This window comes from Blennius ocellaris (genome assembly GCF_963422515.1).
Source record: "Blennius ocellaris genome assembly, chromosome: 1".
Classification (NCBI taxonomy): domain Eukaryota; kingdom Metazoa; phylum Chordata; class Actinopteri; order Blenniiformes; family Blenniidae; genus Blennius; species Blennius ocellaris.
The window spans coordinates 9,907,160-9,924,879 of record NC_137650.1 but is presented as its reverse complement, the minus strand read 5'-3'; the positions used below and the strand labels follow the sequence as shown (position 1 = coordinate 9,924,879).

Here is a 17,720-nt window from a genome sequence, read left to right as displayed (position 1 = left end):
CGTGTTAATGCTGCTATGTGCAAACCCCCCACCCCCACCGCACCAAACAAGTAGAGCAAGACCGGGTGCAAAGCGCTGATATCAGTCCACTTCCTACACAACTCCAGGCTGGTTTGACTGAGCTCTGAACACGGCACAAGCGCAGAACGTGACAGGCGTCAGAACGGCTTTATCTGCGCTGTAGATCTTTCAGCGGAGCTGGTGGAGCAACGGGAATCTCTGCCAGATTTTTTTCCCCCCACTCTTTTATACATTTTATAAGCTTCTGGAGAGTTCTCAGTCGGAATAACTACCACCGGGAAGAATCCCACTTGCAGTACCGCGTGCGTTCGGCCCTTAGCACAGCATCACTGGGGGAGGTTGTGAACGTGATGTCTAACGTGCCTTATTTTCACCTTTTGGTTCAAGGTTATGTCAAGGTGAGTTCTGAACCAAGAAGCCATGGCACTTTGTGCAAAAGCATCTGGAGAAGGTGGATGAAGAACTCCATGGGTGAGACAGTGACTGTGATGAATTATTCTAATAGATTCATTTTTTTTTAATTGGGTCCAGACTTGGGAACCACATCACTTATATGAACGCCGCTTAATCTGAACATGTCATTAGCCACAAAGACTACAAGTAAACAGTCTGTCTTCTAATCACGATTATGAGGTAATGAGCGCTAAAAATGGCTGATTGAAACTATATTAGGTACGACGACGAGGCTCTGTTGCCTGCATTTTCATCTAACGCTGTTTTCAAATGTAGGCCAAGTGTGGTTTCTTGGGTAACAAAGCTCATTAACCTGTAACAACAGGGATTGTTATACATGACACGTTTGAAAGACTGACCACTGACTAGGTGTACTCTAACAGGCGTGTGTCCAACGTGTGGTGGATTGCAAAGTAAAAGAATTAAAAGCTAACGGTTTCATCAACTGGCACACGTTCGGGCTGTGCATGAAAAGACCAAGCATGCTAAAGGGAGCCTCCAGACTTTAGAAGTACGAAAAACAACAAGATCAAACAGAACCTTAATTTAATGATCCAAAATTAGCACGCATGTCGATGCTACCGGAGCAGCAATCATTTAGTTGAAGGGTGGGGAATCTTGGTAACCGAGGGCCGCAGTCCTGTATGTTTTCAACATCCCCTTGCTCCGACACACCTTGACCACGGGTTCAGTTCACCGTGAGACATCTGAGTTACCGTGCGCCCCAGCAGCACTGTATCACCACCATACGTACCTTTGTCATCTCACTGTTTCCCTAACATCAGCACTGACACAACTTTCTCATTATCAAGTACACACACACACACACACACACACACACACACACACACACACACACACACACACACACACACACACACACACACACACACACACACACACACACACACACACACACACACACATACACACACACACAGTGGGGAAAGTCCATTATGTTGTGCCGCTTTTCTCCTCTTGCCTCGCTCATCTAATTATTAATCAACAGAACCGCCAGCCAGATACTTTTGTTGACCATTGTCATTCTCACACTACGTCTGCTGCTGCTTTAAAAAAAACAATAATGCGAGGGATTTTTTTTTCTCCCCCTCCTCTTTTCTTTCGGCAGTACAATGTGACATTTCCATATTTAAACATTCCCCTGTTCCTTCGTCTCCCTGCCTCTGCCTCCACATCTGCACCAGCTGATATTTTAATAGCTGATGCTGGGTGTGGCTTATAGCTACACACTGCTTTTGGCAGTTAAATGTGGCGGTGGTCGGGGGGGGGGGATGGGCGACGGATTACGGTATCTATACATCAGCACTACTTGCCTAAACATACTTGGCTGCACTGTCTCACATGTAAATGCAGTCTTTGTTTGCTCCTCCCATGCTGACGACCGAGCCCGTTTTATTGTTATGGCGTGCAGTAAATTCGGTTGAACTTTGAGCTTCCATCTTGGCAACCACATGCAGAAAATGTAGGGTAGTGGAAAAAAAAAATGTCTACAAGCTAATACAGAAGCACGGGCATTCAGTGGAATTGAAGCTCCTCTGTGGTTGCAAATACATTAAAAAACACTATATCTCACAACAGACTAGACACTATTGCAACGGCAATGATGTCTATTCTTCCCAACCACTGAAAATCGGACCTTTAAGAAGTACACATATATGAATCACCACTCTGTTTAGACTATATATTTAGATTTATGTGTTTCTTCCAGTCCTCCATCCCTAAAATTCAAGAACAGTAAGAGAGAGTTAACCAGTGGCATATGTCACTAGCTCATTCTCACTCGTGAAACGCAGCAGCGGTTTAAGCACGAGTTGAGTTGAAAGGAACAAGATCAAAGCTCTACTTAGTGGATTTCTTTTTCTTTTTTTCTTTAAAAAAAACAACCCAAAAAAACAGTGCATTGCAGTGGCTTCAGAGCAGCACAAACAGTTGGGACTACATACCCAATCTTGGCCTTCTGCTTGGGTTTGGAGGAGGGGATGATGCAGGCTTTCCTGAAGGCCTTCTCTTTGGGCCGAGCCTTGCCGTTGCCTTTGTGCTCGCGGTCACGGTGGGACCTGTACTGTGACGACGAACTGGGGAAACTCTCTGGACTCATCACCCGAGGGATGTTCTTCTCCCCTCGCTGCCGGGCCTTGGCGATAGCCTCCGATATTATCCGATTGGCTTTCTCCTGCTTGTCCTGTTGGTTTGACTCCATCTGTTGGTGAATCCTCCGCGACGATTTCTTCTCCGACGAGGAGCTGGACGAGGACGAGGACGACGAGGACGAGGAGGAGGAGGACGAACTGGTCTTCATCGGGGGGCTGAGAACCCGCACCTGGTTTGAAGGACCATTAGCGTTCTTTCGAGGCTGAGGACAAAGGGAGAGAAACCGAGAGAAAGATAATGAGTATTTACAGTTATGATGCCTTTTCATAACTACCACCTGTGGAAGACGAAAAGCCATAATGGAAGGAAAGACAGACACGGAATCCTTGTATAGGAAAGCTACATGGTAATGTTTCTGTTGTCCACTGACTACATTTCTCCTCCAAATAATTACTTTTCTCCGCAGCATTCATATTAAACACATCCAAATCCTATAAATACACAAGATGTGAGGTGAAGTATTGTTCAAAACAGCTGTCTCTGTGTTTTGTAACATCTAACAAGTAATGCCAGAATAAGAAGCCATAAATAACCATATTCATATTTTTAGCCGCGATGAGCATATGCTTCCATTATAGACTCGAGCAGCTCGTCTAACAGATGAGTAATACGAGAAAATCTGAAAATCCGTTACAGAGCTGCCATTTTTTCACTGTACAGCAAGCGGCCAGATTTGTTAATCAAAAATGAAAGATCATCATACGGAAGAAAGGAAAACGGGTGTAAACAGGAAGGGGATGCAACAATGAGTCGGACAAAAACTCCAGCTCAAGTCATTGAGAAAACCCTTGTGGAGACCGAGGCTGTGTGAAGCGCCCAGACAGCGGAGCCCGCTGCTGTCACCGTCACCGACGCCGGCGGTGGGGGCGTGGACCTGTGTCGCTCTGCTTGATGCTCATTTCAAATCCCAGCCTCCTATCTTACTCCACTATCAGACATTTGCCCTGAGAAGTGTGTGTGTGTGTGGGGGGGGCTTTGAAGGAGCCATGTGACGGGGGGGGGGGGGAAGTCGGATACAAAAGCCGAGTAAGCCATTGAAAAGCAGAGCAAAACAGTGGCTGGATGTGGCAGGTTACAGTGAGCCTCGCAGACATAAATAATCCAGCCGGCCTGATACATGATAATACGTGAATAATAGATGGCGTGACTGCGGTTATGCCTACAGAAGCGCCTTGTGGTGGGCCTTGAGCCCGGAGGAGAGAGAGGGAACCCATAAATGGATGACCTAATCTAAAAATGCGTTGCGTATGCCTACATAGAGCAGGTGGGGCTGAGTTATTTTCCAGTTTGATTCTTTGGGAGGTTTTACCCCCCCACCCACCCCCCTGCTAAATAAAACGAATTAGCTTGAATCTTGCTTACAGAAGTGGGGGGATGGAACAGACTCACTCGCAATTCATTTTGGAAGGAAGTGGAGAAGAAATGGACACGCGCGCGCACGCACACACACATATACACATACACATTAACACGCACAGACACTCTCACACACTTGTACACACAAGAGCTGCATTATGATTTTCACGTGTGCGCTGCCGAGGCTATTAGGAAGAAATTTACTGGATCACGCTGGAATGTTCTCATTGAAGTTAATGGTGAAAAGAGAGGGCAGGGGGGGGGAGAGTGCGAGAGAGAGAGAGAGAGAGAGAGGGGTAGAAAGTAATGCTAAGAGTAGAAGAATGTGATCGCACGTTAATGAGAAAGAGAGATATGAAAACAGAATGGGAAAGAGAGGGAGGGAGGGAGGGGGGGAGGGAGGGAGAGAAAAGATAAAAATGCACCAAAAAACTGAGAGCATTGCAGCTGTGTAATACATCTATAAATAACTGAAATTACAGCCTGCCAGCACTGCAGTGATTTCAATCTCTCCAGCAGCACGGCGTCCCGTGAAAAACGCTGAGGACCATTAACGGCTGATGAAAAGGTAGAGTGAGCTCCATTTGGGCCGGACACCTTCCCCTTCGCTCACACACCCCCTTGTTTCCACATGTAGCCTGTGACTGACAGGCTCAAACTCGTGGAGGACGGAGACACACACACACACACACACACACACACACACACACACACACACACACACACACACACACACACACACACACACACACACACACACACTGATCATACACTGTACATAAACCGTAGAGCAGTTTTGAGAGCAGTGTTTACGGGAAAAGCGAGACACAGAACAAGGAGACAAGAGGGGGTGGGGAGGGAGAAAACACTGTATGTGAAGTATGCCTTGATAAGGTCTAGCACAAGCAAAGCAAATGTGTATAGAGGGAAGGGGAGGGGTAAAAAAAAAAAAAAAAAAAAAAAGCAGCAATGAGTTCAAGATGGCGGCAGTGCAGCATGAGCCAGTAGCAGAGGAGGTTGTTCAGTTACTGCCGGCCCCTCCTCCTCCTCCTCCTCCTCCCTCCCTCCCTCCCTCCCTCCCTCCCTCCCTCCCAGCTCTGAGAGCAGCTCACTTACCCTTCCTCTTGGCCTCTTCACTGTAGACATGGTGGGGTTTTTTTCCTCCTCTTTCCTCCCCCTCTCCAGCCGGCTAACAAAAGCCTTGCCCTTTCGCCGGGGTTTGTTCTCCCTCCGTTGCTCACTCACGACTTCCTCCAAAAAACACACTCACTCTTTCCCCCTCTTCTACAGTCGTTTTTCTCTCACTCTTTCCTGAGCTGTATGTGACTCCCCCCTCCCCTCCCTCTCTCTCTCTCTCTCTCTCTCGTCTCTCTCTCTCTCCTCGTTTTTGCCTCCCCTCCTCCTCCTCCTCCTCCTCTTTCCCGGTCAGCTCTTCTTCCTCGGGCAGTGCAAGAGCGCCGGAGCTGTTCCGTCTCCTCCTCCCCAGCGGGCAGGGCTCAAGAGGAGCGCATGGGAGCTCTCTCTCTCTCGCTCTCTCTCTCTCCTCTCCTCTTTCTCTCTCACCCTCGTTTGTCTCTTCACAGGGTGATGAGGGAGCAGCGCTGTTGGCGGTAGAGGAGGTGCGTGGCAGTCCAGGAAGCCGTCATTCTGCCACTGCGTGCTGCTTTCCGCCGCCGTCCGGCTCCTCCACTCTCTCTCCGAGTGTGTGTGTGTGTGTGTCAGAGTTGCCTTCCCCTGCCTCCTCTCTCCTCCCCTCTCATTGATTCCTCTTTCCGCCTGCCTCTCTCGTGTGCGCTCTCAGTACCTCTCCGAGCCCTCTCCTTCTTATTTCTGTCTCGGTCTGTCCGCTCTCCCCCTCTCGCCGCTCCTCTCCTCGTTCTCTTGGCCAGCCGGGAGAAGGTAGGCTACTCCTTGCATTGCGCACACACACACGCCACGCACACACCATACACACACAAAAAAAAGGGCTTTTGTGTTTTCTTGCTCTCCTTGTTTGCCTAATTGTCTTTTTCCTCCTTTCCCCCCCACTTATCTTTTCCTGGTTCTCCCTCGCTGCCCTCCCCTCTCCCTGGCCGAGGCGTGTGTGGCGAGCTCGAGACCCTGGCAGGCTGAGCGGCGGAAAATGAAAGCACAAAGCAGCAAAATGCATCAGCATGAATATTAGAGATGTCGTTAAAACCCAGACTCGTTTTTCTCTCTCTCTCTTTCTCTCTCTCTCTCTCTCTCTCTCGCTCTGCCCCTCTCTCACTTATTCACTCACTCTCTCTCTCTTTGTAAGGAAGTAGGCCAGCAGATGGTGCTAGCAGTTATTACATTAACTTTCACGACTTAACCCCCAAAGTACTGGTTTTCTCCCACGCCACAGATTGTCAACATCGTGGCTTTTTTCCGTCCTCGCGCTGGTCGCTGCCAGCGACGAGACGGTTTATTCGCGGAGCTTTTTAACACAAAGAATGAGAAGAACACACAATTTCACTCAGTCCCAAAGGCTAAAAATACACAAACATGAAAAGTTTCAGTTGGTAAAGTGAGCGAGAAGAAATAAACCCCGGCAGAGTGCCAGGTCCCTCACCCTGTCAGGCGCGCACCGTCTCCACAGGAGACACCGGCCACTTCAGTGGGGTCAAGGTCAGGTCACCCTGCCATGACTCTTGGAGACAAAAGGAAACCGAGCGAAGAAGCTGGGACGTGTCCAAGATATGCAGCTCTTCTCTTCTCGTGAGCCAGACAGCGAGAAGTCTTTTCAGAGAACTCCTGACGGAGAGCTCAGGGGCCATGTGCTCGTGCTGGCACATGGGATTGGGAATTATTCAGACACAGGGCTGGCTTGGAGCCAGGTACAGTACTCGGTACTACCGGGTCAGGCCTGAGTTACTGACAGATAGCCTATCAGCTTTTTTTTTTTTTTTGTTGCAGCCTGTAGTTACTGTGCAAAATCTGCTGAACAGACACCTTTTCCGCCCGATTCACTTCTCATGTTCCAGCCCAACCTCAGTGTGAGCCGGGTTCTGCTTCTGATGCCATGTCCCTGGCAAGCTGTCGTAATGGCTCGAGTGACGACAACTTTGAAAAGTAGAGCACAAAATGTCTGTTTAGGAGTTAGATCTGGTATTTAAAAAAAAAAATACAATGCCTCAGAGCAGACGTCACTACCTCCACGGCAAGAAAATACCTTACATACAACTACCCACAGTCATGTGGATTTGAGTAAACGTGAAATAATTTCTCTCTGCTTTTATAACCTTCAGGCAGTGACTTTTTTTTTTTTTTTTTAAAGCTATGCATGCCCCATATAATGTTACTTTTTATAACCTGCGATCGAGCTCCATCCTCAGTCTGCTACTGGCGACTTTCTTCAAGTGTGGTGTGAAATATGTGGGTGAGTATGTGTAGGTTACCGACAATATGGCTCTCCATTGCATGCGATGCAGAGAAGCTAAATACAAATTTGGTGTAACTCCCCGAATGGAAACGGCGCGAACTGCCTGGGAGATCGCTCAGCACCTCGCTGTGGTTCGTCTTGTTTTACACGCTGCAGCCTTTTGCATCTGCTGCGCACAGACAGCGATCGCTGCCATGTGAGCAGAGCGACGGCTGTCCTTTCCAAGTGTTTGCAGCAGCAGCAGCAGGCATCGGATCAACCAGACAAGCCAGGCCTTGGAGTTTGGACTTTAAAACAGACCGCATGCTAACTGGGAGCTGAGCAACACCGTCCTCTCCAAGCTAAACAAATCCTTTGTCAGATAATGCCCACTGGGGTATCGTCCCGGGGGAGGAGTGGAACCGGTCGTCGTCACTCTCACACACCCACGCTGCCATTGGTGTTAAGTCCAAGCTTTTCAAATAAACAAAAATCTCCTCTTGCCCATATCGAACTGTCACAGTTGAGATGAAAACAACACTGAGCCGTCCATTATTGTATCTGCCAGGGGTGAGCGGACTTATATTGTACCTGGCATCCTGCTTGACGGGAGATGACAGACCTTGTACGCAGTCTGAATAACATTTAGCGCAACTGACACCGACTTCTTAGCCCGAAGTGGCTGCCGGTGGTGGTAAAACACTTTCTCTTGTTTGTGTGAAAACAAAGATTGGGGGAAAAGAAAAAAAAAAAATCCAAAGAAGAGAGAATATCAGTCTCCAATGCACACATGCTTCAATGGTCACATGGCGTGAAGCCACGAGCTCCTTGGCAACGAGACGGTTAATATGCAAACAACCCTGGCAGCTCCGTGTGAGGGGGAGTGGCTTCTGTTTAGGACACATGGGGGAGGAGGGGAGGGGAGGAGCAGAGCTGGTGAAAGGAAGCGGATAGAGAGAGAAAAAAAAGTGTGTGTGCATGTGTGTGTGTGAGGTGGGCTGGCTGCAGAGGCACAGGTGCCTGTCTGTGAACACTCCATTACTTCCTCATCAAAGGCTCCGTATTAGTGAGCCACTGCTCTCGTTTCGCTCCCGCGCCACCGTGAGAGTCTCCACTAACTCACCATTAGGGAAATGAGAGCTGAGAGCTCGCGGTGCGCCGACTGAGAATGACAAGATGGCTCGCAAGCGCCGGGGCTTCGGGAGCCTGCAGCAAGCCGCCGCTCTTGAAATCCTCCGCCAGCTGGGTCATAATGGCACCTGATGTTGGTGACAGTTCCCCCCCGGTGCCGCGGATGGCAAAGAAAGGCTGTTTGATCCATTCGCCATCGGTCGAGGCGCCATGTTTGACCTGATTATTGGTTATTTCAGCTCTGAACTTTGACATTTATCAAAACGATTGAATTGAAGACTGAGCAGGTGGACAAACCCGCCGTCCTGACCGAAAGCAACATCGAGGACACCCGCTCTGTTGGTGGACATTTTCACTTCATATGGCACTTTCAGCTTTGATTTTCAACATAAGACTGCAACATATTGTTAATATTAAATGCCCAGTCGAACCAAAGTTAAGTGGCTTTATTATTGATGTATTTTTTGGGAGTAACACTCTTAAATAGGAAAAGGACAATACTACGATGTAGAAACTTGTCTTTAAGGCCAGGGTAACATGAAAGCACTTCTCAAGTGGCATTGGTTCTTTGGTTTATATTTATGTTTGTGTATAAAAATGTGCTTTCTAATAAAGATTTAGGTGGAGAAAAGAGTGGGTATGTTCCATATTTGAGCGTGATTCAATCGTGCTTCATGCCACCCCTCTGTTATCTGAAACTTTTACTGTAGTTATTGAAAAGAAGGCAAAAAGATCGACATACCCAAAGGTAAGATAGACGAAGCAAATACGGCTACTTTCAGCTCGCGGAATAACTTCACTTCATGCTCAATGATGAATTAAAAAAATGCATTTCCTATTTCATGGGAACTCTAACCAACAACTTGCTCACCGACTTGTACTTTCAGTTGCCCTTTGACTCTTGTTGTTTTGGAGCTGGCTTGCTGACTCTGCACTCAAAATGCAGGATTTACTACTTTGAAACGTGAAAGCCGGGAAAACGACTACTGTAATTAAAAACAGTTGCTTCACGCGCTGTCATGAAAATGAAAAGATCACAAAGATAAGCTGCAATCAGAGACGGTATCACTTTTTAAATGGGTGGCTAAAAAATCAAAACACATTTTCAAACACTGAGGGGAATAAGAACACTGATGCTCAAATTCATAGATTATTATTCTGTTAAAAGCAGAGCAGAGTCTCCCACAGGACCGATTGATTTGATTCGGTTTGTGACGGCTGCAACATTTGTAAATTACCAAATTAGTATAATCACGCATCTTTGTAATCTGTGCATAAAAAAACTGAAACGCATCAAAAAGTAGAACAAACTCCTCTGATCAACGACGGCACGATTGACTCTGATTTGTTCACACAGTCACACTTGGCAGATGCTCTTTCCCACAACTATACGTCACTTAAATGATATTTTAATCACGTGTCCGGCGAGGTCTCTTCACTTTCACCCTCAACCTTGACTTCACCTTTTCGTGACGTTTCACACTTCCTTGAAAACATTTTCTTGGTGTTGTTTACTGAAGACACACTTTGCCTGGGGGGTGTTTTCTCACACAAATAAAACCATCGAAGGCACCTTGTCAACCATCATCAGACGTCACGGCGATGCATCACAGACCAGAAGGCTCTGAATAGGTGTGTGCGTGCGTGCGTGTGTGTGTGTGTGTGTGTGTGTGTGTGTGTGTGTGTGTGTGTGTGTGTGTGTGTGTGTGTGTGTGTGTGTGTGTGTGTGTGTGTGTGTGTGTGTGTGTATGGTGGCGGGTGGAAAAAGAACGGGCCTCGCTAATTGGGCCTCCGGCTAAAGACCACTTTGGAGGCAGACTTGGAGTGTGAGGCAGCGGCGAAGTTGATAAATGAAAGGAGACAGGATGCAAAGCAATGCTTCCCCAACCAATTAAATACAGCGCCACGCATTAATGAGGCTTTATTCAGGGTCAAGAGTGAGAGAGGCTGAGCCGTGCATGCTGCGCTCTGACTGAAGTACAACCGGGCTCAGATAGAGGAGAGATGATTCAACTTTCAGTTCGAAAATAGGGTCTGATATTCATTTTCACAAAGCGGCCTCCATGACTGGCCGGTGACAAAGAGAGGGCCGAGTATTTCTGAGTAAACTGACCGCATATAGGCCCCGACACAAGGGATAGGCTGACCGATATCCCACTCACAGTGATCATTAATAGGACCAGTTCAATGACCTCTCAGTAATATTCCCCTTTCACTACATATCAACAATACAGTAACCCAATTGTGTTTTACAGACAGGCGAAACAAGAAGCATCTGTAAAATATCCCTTCATTGATCGAATACAAATTAAATGTTTTAATTGCACCATACGCAAGAGGCGAGCGGGGTTTTTGAAAAGTTAATGGTTTAAACGTTCCAATCTGTGCAGAGCAGCATACAAACTACTACAGACACAGAGCAGTGACACTATTGAGTAAAGCCCTTCATGTTCTCTCAAATCTCAGTATTTGTCAACCAAATGGTTCGACACTTTCTGCCAGCGGAATGTATTCACAGCACGAAATAGAAACACAAATTATAATCCAAACAACAATACAAAGGAAAAGAAAGCGTCACAAAGCCTGACAACTTGACTGAATGAAACTCTGTACCAGATCAGCAAACTCAGGAAAATACATGTATTTGATGTTGTGCAGGCGTTTTGTGAAAATATCTAATTATTCTTGAGGCATGTCAATATACTGTCTGATATCTTTTGCCATGTGAAGGAAGGAAGCTGCTCGTTTCTTCCCGCCCATCATCCCTTTTTGAGTCTATTAAAATCAAAATATAGAACGCCATACACACCTCCGTGCTGCCGCGGGTCAGTGGGATTGTTAAATTAGCTCAGAAGACCAAGTGAGCAAAGTGCACCTCTGAGCGCTGAGAAAACACTGCCTGCAGACGGTTTGTCAGCCATGTGTGCTGCTGCACATTTCATGTGTCTGACTGAGATGGTGAACACACTCACACACACACACACACATAGCTCACAGCGCTATGACTTTAAAGAACAGCAGAAACAGCGGGGACGGCTCCCTGCAAGCACAGCGATTTTTCCACCGTGGATTCAGTGGAGTCACAAAAGGTTTGTGAGCGAGGAGCGATCCATGTGGAGTCTGGCAGCCGCAGGACACCATCGAGACTGACTCACCCAGCGAGGACAGAAGTGAACACTAGGGGGTGACTGTGAGTAGGCAGAGCAGAGAAATGTGCCCAAAACCGCCTTCATACCTGGATCAATTCAGTGAAAATCCAAGGGTGTTTATAGAGACTTCTCTAATAAGACATTCACTTTTTTTTTTAAGTGTTTGTTAGATTTAATTGTGACTTGGTGGTGCTGCTGCCACCATGGCCAGGGCTTGAAAAATAGATCTTTTAAATAAACAAAATAAAATAAAATAAATTACCAGGATTGACAACTCAATCCACAGGTTTCCGATTTGTCTCCCCTCAAACTTGTGTGACTAAACCAGTTTTCGTTTGCACTTATTTTTCTGTCGTTCAGTGATCAGAACTGAAGCAGCGCTTGTCTTTCAGCGCCATTAAAATAAATGTCAGCCTTTACAAATGCCCTCAAAAACTTTCTCTAAAATTATGAACTCTTTTAAATTATACTCAAACAAAAAGAAGAAAAAAAAGACCACAAAGACAAGCACAGCTTTTCCAACTGATTGCATAAAAAAAACAGTTGTGACGTGGGTTTGAGGGTTGCGCAGCATACAGAGTATAAACGTGGCCTGGCTCTGTGTCAATCAGTCCCAAACACTGAGGAAAGCAGGCAGTGAATCTAAGTAGGGCATCAGCCCTTCTTGCATCTTTGAGTGTCAGGTCCAGGGCCGGTCGCTCAGTAAGATTTAAGATGATATTTTAAGGGCTGGCGCTGCGTGCACGCACCACTGAACCTGAGTCAAAGTGAAAGCAGGAGGCCGTCGCCGCACAGACACACACCTTTCAAAATTAACAGCTGACTCGCACAGAAAAAAACAGATCCATTGTGGATACCATTTCTTTTTCACTACTCTGAATGTTAGGCTTCTTTTGTGGTCAGAATAACCTCAGTGCAGCCGCGTCGTGACATCGACAACCCGCAGGTCCTTTAGGTTGAACAGCTACGAAACATCAGGGGCTGAATGTCAGATTCATGCAGAGACGACCGCCTTCCCGGAAATGCTGCTGCTGGAAAAGGTCTCGTGGATCTTCAAAGATAATTGCAGTTAAACATGTTGAATTTTCTTCATGGCTTCTATCGCAGATGCTCACATTCAACAGGGAAGAAAAAAAAATGGGACACTTGGTCAGATAATCGAATTTGAAAAAATAAAAACTGTGGAGCCACAATCTTCTTTTGAAGAAGTGAGGGTTTTGCAGGTGCTGTATGATTCATCAGTTCCCAGAGGGACAAAATGCATTTTTTTTTTTTTTGGCATTTTGAATACCCTAAGCGTTCTGCGTACGTTACATGACGTGTCACAGGCAAAAAGAAAAAAAAGAAAAAGAAAAGTGAAGCGTCCGCTGTATGGCTGCCTTTTAACTGTGGATGTACTGAGTAATGATGAGGCACTCTCTGAATCAGAGACGGCACAGCGGGTCAGACACCAGGCAGTGAAGTGAAGCTGAACTGAGCAAAACAAGCAAGCCGGATGATGCCATTCATTAATGGGAACATCGGTGCAAACTGAAGAGTGGAGCTGAGAGGAGGTCCCCGAGGATGCAAGAGAGAGTCAGACAGACAGAGAGAGAGAGGGGGAGAGGGAGAGGAAGAGGTGGGGGGTTTCAGCAAGGGGCGTACTGCCAGACCTTTACAACTCCTTCATTATTGAAGCAGTGCAAAGGGAGAAGACGTACAGAGGAACACACAGAAAGGCAACTCGGCACATCCGCACACCAGCAAGAACAGCACGGGTGCAAAGTCGACCTGCAGCCATCAGGATTTGATGAAGTAAGGATTTTTTTTTTCTTCCCCCCCGCTCTGATTTCCACATCCTGCTCTGTGTGGGGTGGATGTCTGTGGCGCAAATCTCGGCGCCAACGGTGGAGGCCGAATCCTGTGCCCCTTCCCCCCCTCCTTCAAGCACAAAGAAAGTGTCAAATGAACTGAATCACGACCATAATATCTATCCATTTATATGAAAGAAACTGTAAAAAAAAATCAAATCACAGTCTGGGCCGCAGGTGGCTGGAGCCAAACCGGCTCCAGGTTAAGTCAAGGGTCACCCGTCCATCTCAAAGCACACTCAGGATCGTCTCACTGTGAGGCAAGAGCCCATCAGCACTACACCAGAACACTATGCAGCCCAAGGAAAACATATGTATCATGAAATGTATATGTTTAATATATAAGTATTAATCACCTCCAACAAGGCAAAGCACATAAAACACATGTGACCGTCATTGGATGAAAATAATCCACATGGGTGTGTTGGGTGACACAAAAGTACTGCAAAAACAAAAAAAAAACACAATACAGCTTTTGCAATGGACTTTCTTCTCAATTTCTTTGATTACTTAAATCAGACAAAACGAGCCACTGCTCCCCACTGATGGAACCTTGTGCCGGAGTCAGAGCATCACATTAACTGTGGTTACAACTGTGTCATGTTGGACAGCGAGCTATCAGAAGCAGCCCCGGGTGCTTTATTTTAAAACTGTCACAAGCATGCCGCAGTGGAGAGGACTGATATTAAAACAAATAACTAAATATCAACCCACATGTGTCACTATTACAGCACCATCCTGTGTAGAGCATAGTAATACACATAGATCTGAAAAAGAGGAACTGAAATTAAAATAAGTGAAAACTGCATGCCGGGTGTGTTTTTGAGGGACGAACTGCAAAGAGGAAAAGTGGCCAACAAATAATGACCCACCAGTGAAACGTACGTTACAAGATATGCTCCTTGAACCGTCGTCATTGGATTCCAAAACATACAAAATGCAAAAGTTTGAGTGAATCAATAACGATGTCTTCTAAACTTGAAGCTAATAAAAATGACAACGCAACACTCCACGCCACTTTGGACATCAGCAACCATGGCGACGAGATAATGACTTCCTTCTGACACAAACCTGTTTGCTGAATTGACAAATCAGTAACCAGTGAGCCAACTGCCATCTGAGAACAATGAAACCAACATTTATAAGTCAAAACGATGAACACCGGGGGGGTAAAACTGAGCACAGATTCACAAGCCGTGACCAGGTTTGACTTCTGGTTAACTTCATTCGACTTTGACTGGATATGAGGATGTTTCGTTCCACGGTTCTCTGTCGCCGACCCTTCCTTTCACAGCGAGGCTCCCAACATTGTGTCAAGTGTAAACACAAGGACAATGAGGTCGAAAGACTTTGTTGCCTCTTGTCATTCCTGTGTTGCGCCCTGCACTTCGCTGACAAACAAGTGATTTTCATGCGGGCTTCCTTAAATTGAGTATTTCACAACGTGAGCCCGTCCTTCCCGGGTGCCAGTCAAAGGTCAGCAGCAGTTCAAACAGGGAGCCCCGTGTCACCGCCACCAAACAACCTTTACATTCCAGTCACACACAGAGACCTAAAAAAAAAAAAAAGCCCCTCCACATTTGACCGCTGGGCAAACACTCACCCACCCATCACCCGAGAGAAATATTCAAAGCCATTTAATCCCTGCGGAAGGAGGCAAAAGAGCGTAGGACGCAGAGACGAGCTGTATGAAAAGAGCATACTTTAAATTCAGACCTACTGTGCGGTTGGGGCTGGCAGCATTCCCACATGCTCCTGACACACTCAATCCAAGTACAACTCCCTCCTCCCTTCCTGCTCCCTGCTCCTCCCCACCCCTGTGACACCCCTCCCCACCACCTCCTCCTCCTCCTCCTCCTCCTCCTCCTCCTCCTCCCCCCACTCCACTCGGCCCTCCCCTTCCGCCCACAGCAGAGACCGCCTGACTTCCTGTTTACCTCTGACCCTTACTTATCCCCCGCCCCCGCCCTTTTCTGGCAGGCCTCCAAGCAGACAGGACGATCAGGGCTGGGTGAAGCACACCGAGCGCTTCACAGAGTGAGACACACACACACACACACACACAGGGAGAGGGGAGGGTGAGCCGTGCATGGATGTTGGGGGAGGTGATCCGAGAAAGTATGTGAATGACAGCCTATCACCATGTGGCCGCAGAAGCAGCAGGTTTCCCCCCGGGGTGTGAGTGTGTGTGTGTGTGCTCGAGTTCCCGCATTTGTATGTGCGTGTGGCGCGTGTGGGTGGTGGGGTGAGGGCCAGGCCGCTGAATGGTGTCGAGTTTCAGGGCTGATTATGGCACTGCCTGCCCAGTCTAGTTGGCCAGTTGGCTCAAGAGTTACATAAAGCCCGGAGAGGTCAGGAAAGCGACAGAAGCGAGCGTGTCACATGCAGAAAATGCCGTACTTGCCGCTGGGGCCGACGCGGCGAGGCCTCGCCGGGGGGGGGGGAGGGCAAGAGTCGGCAGAGTCGGGGAGAAGCAAGCCCTGTCGGATAATACGTCCAAAAGCGGCGATGCAGACAGGCAGCAGGGAGGCACCTGCTCAGTGTCACTGCCGGGGGGGCCTCCGGTGGCCACAGCAACCCAGGCCATCAGTATCCATCAGTCTCCACCTCCATCTCTTTTCCGTTGTGCTCAGCACGGGAGCCACTTGCTCTCATTTGTTAGGCTCCTCCGGTGTGACTCAAATGAACAGCTTGGCAGGAAAAAGAATGCGAGGCTCATTCAAATATGCTGTCAAGACACATGTATACAGGTGACGACAAAGCCTGCATTAGTCCCAACAGAGTGAAATTAACTGATGTTTATAATGCGGGAAGCACCTGACTTCAAAGAGAAGAAACGCTGAACAGTCACCAGGAAAACTGGCATTTAAATCTTATTTCCATTTTTAGTTGTGAGGACACTATATTACTATATCTTAGACTCGAAGGTTAGCAAATCAAGTCAAACTTTATTTGTAGAGCACTATTCATACAAACACAAAGTGCTTTAGGTGAAAGAGAAAAAATTATATAAAATAAAATAGAAACACGTGCATGAACGCACACACATACTGATATAAGGCTGACGATCCAGGAGAGAAAACACCACCCTGGGGAGCCGTCCACACCGAGAGGAGCCACCGCCTTCAGCTATGGGGGGGCCCTGCCACAGGGACCGCCCCGACCCACCACGGTCAGTGAACCACAGAGCTGAGCTCCCACCGCCACGGTGGGGACCGTCCCCAGGACAACGCCCCCCACAGGCAGACCAGACTCAACTCGCGACGCAGAGGGCCCCGGTGCACAGACACTGGAGTAAAATAAATAAGAGCTAATGAAGTGAATCAATAAATGAATTCATAAATATAACCTTATAACATTCGCCAACGTCAAAATGGTTATGTTTTTGTGTATGTATGTATGTATTTTGCTTAAACCTGGGTTAAAGCTTGTATTTGTTGACTGACTGAGCCTCATTTACTTTTTATTTTGAGATTGTTTAAATGCATTGTAACTCTGATGACAACCACAGCAATAAAGTTGCACTTTTGACAATATATCTGATGTCTGCAGTCATTTTTAAATGTGTTGAGAAAAAAATATCAAAAATCGAATCAAAACTCCAATTTTTCTTCTAAAAATAATGATAGATTTAATTGTTTTTCAGGCCAAATCGCCCAGCCCTACACAAAACGCATAAAATCTGCAGGGATGATTTGTCATCATCGAAGGACCAATCGATTAGATTGTGGGACGCAAAAGGCGAACCGTTTCCGAATAAATCCTCCAAAACTGGGGGAAAAATGCCCCATACACAGCGGTCGGGAGTGGCACCTCATGGAGGAGATCAACATCTGTTGTCATGGAGACGCTCCCTGTTCAGTGTTTTACACAGTGATGGGGCTACCTGACCTACCTTGTGAGCAACGGTATGAGCTACTAGCTATCATGTCAGCGATGCTCACTCAGTTCCTGCGCTCTACCGAGTGTAGTTCTAGACAGTGTTGGGAAAGTTCCGTTTCAACATGAACGAGTTCAAAGTTCAGGTCACAAATTTTGAAATGAACTAGTCCAGTTCTTAGTTCATAATTCAGTTTCAAAAATGAACTAGTTCATAGTTTTTTGGGTTTTTTTAATATGTTGCTGCGAGCTATTACCCTCAGAATACTAGCATTCCCCTCTTGTTGCCCCCCATTCAGTTACACGAGCAGCCAGCTGCAGCTTCCCACCCCGACACCATATTCTCCT

General features: G+C 47.1%; 1 protein-coding gene across 3 annotated transcripts in view; it reads right to left on the bottom strand.

The window, feature by feature from the left end:
- The window catches only part of chd9 (chromodomain helicase DNA binding protein 9), a 77,795-nt gene that overhangs the window by 44,808 nt on the left and 15,267 nt on the right, over positions 1–17,720 (bottom strand). For 2 of the 3 annotated variants that reach the window (XM_080494888.1, XM_080494889.1), the window contains exons 1-2: positions 5,119–5,269; positions 2,439–2,848 (exon numbers count right to left, since the gene is read on the bottom strand). In XM_080494888.1, the coding sequence (XP_080351014.1) occupies positions 2,439–2,848; positions 5,119–5,148 (440 nt within the window). In that variant the 5' untranslated portion in view covers positions 5,149–5,269. Of the gene's footprint in view, positions 1–2,438; positions 2,849–5,118; positions 5,270–17,720 lie in introns of those variants that run through there. The other variant, XM_080494887.1, reaches the window with a different exon arrangement.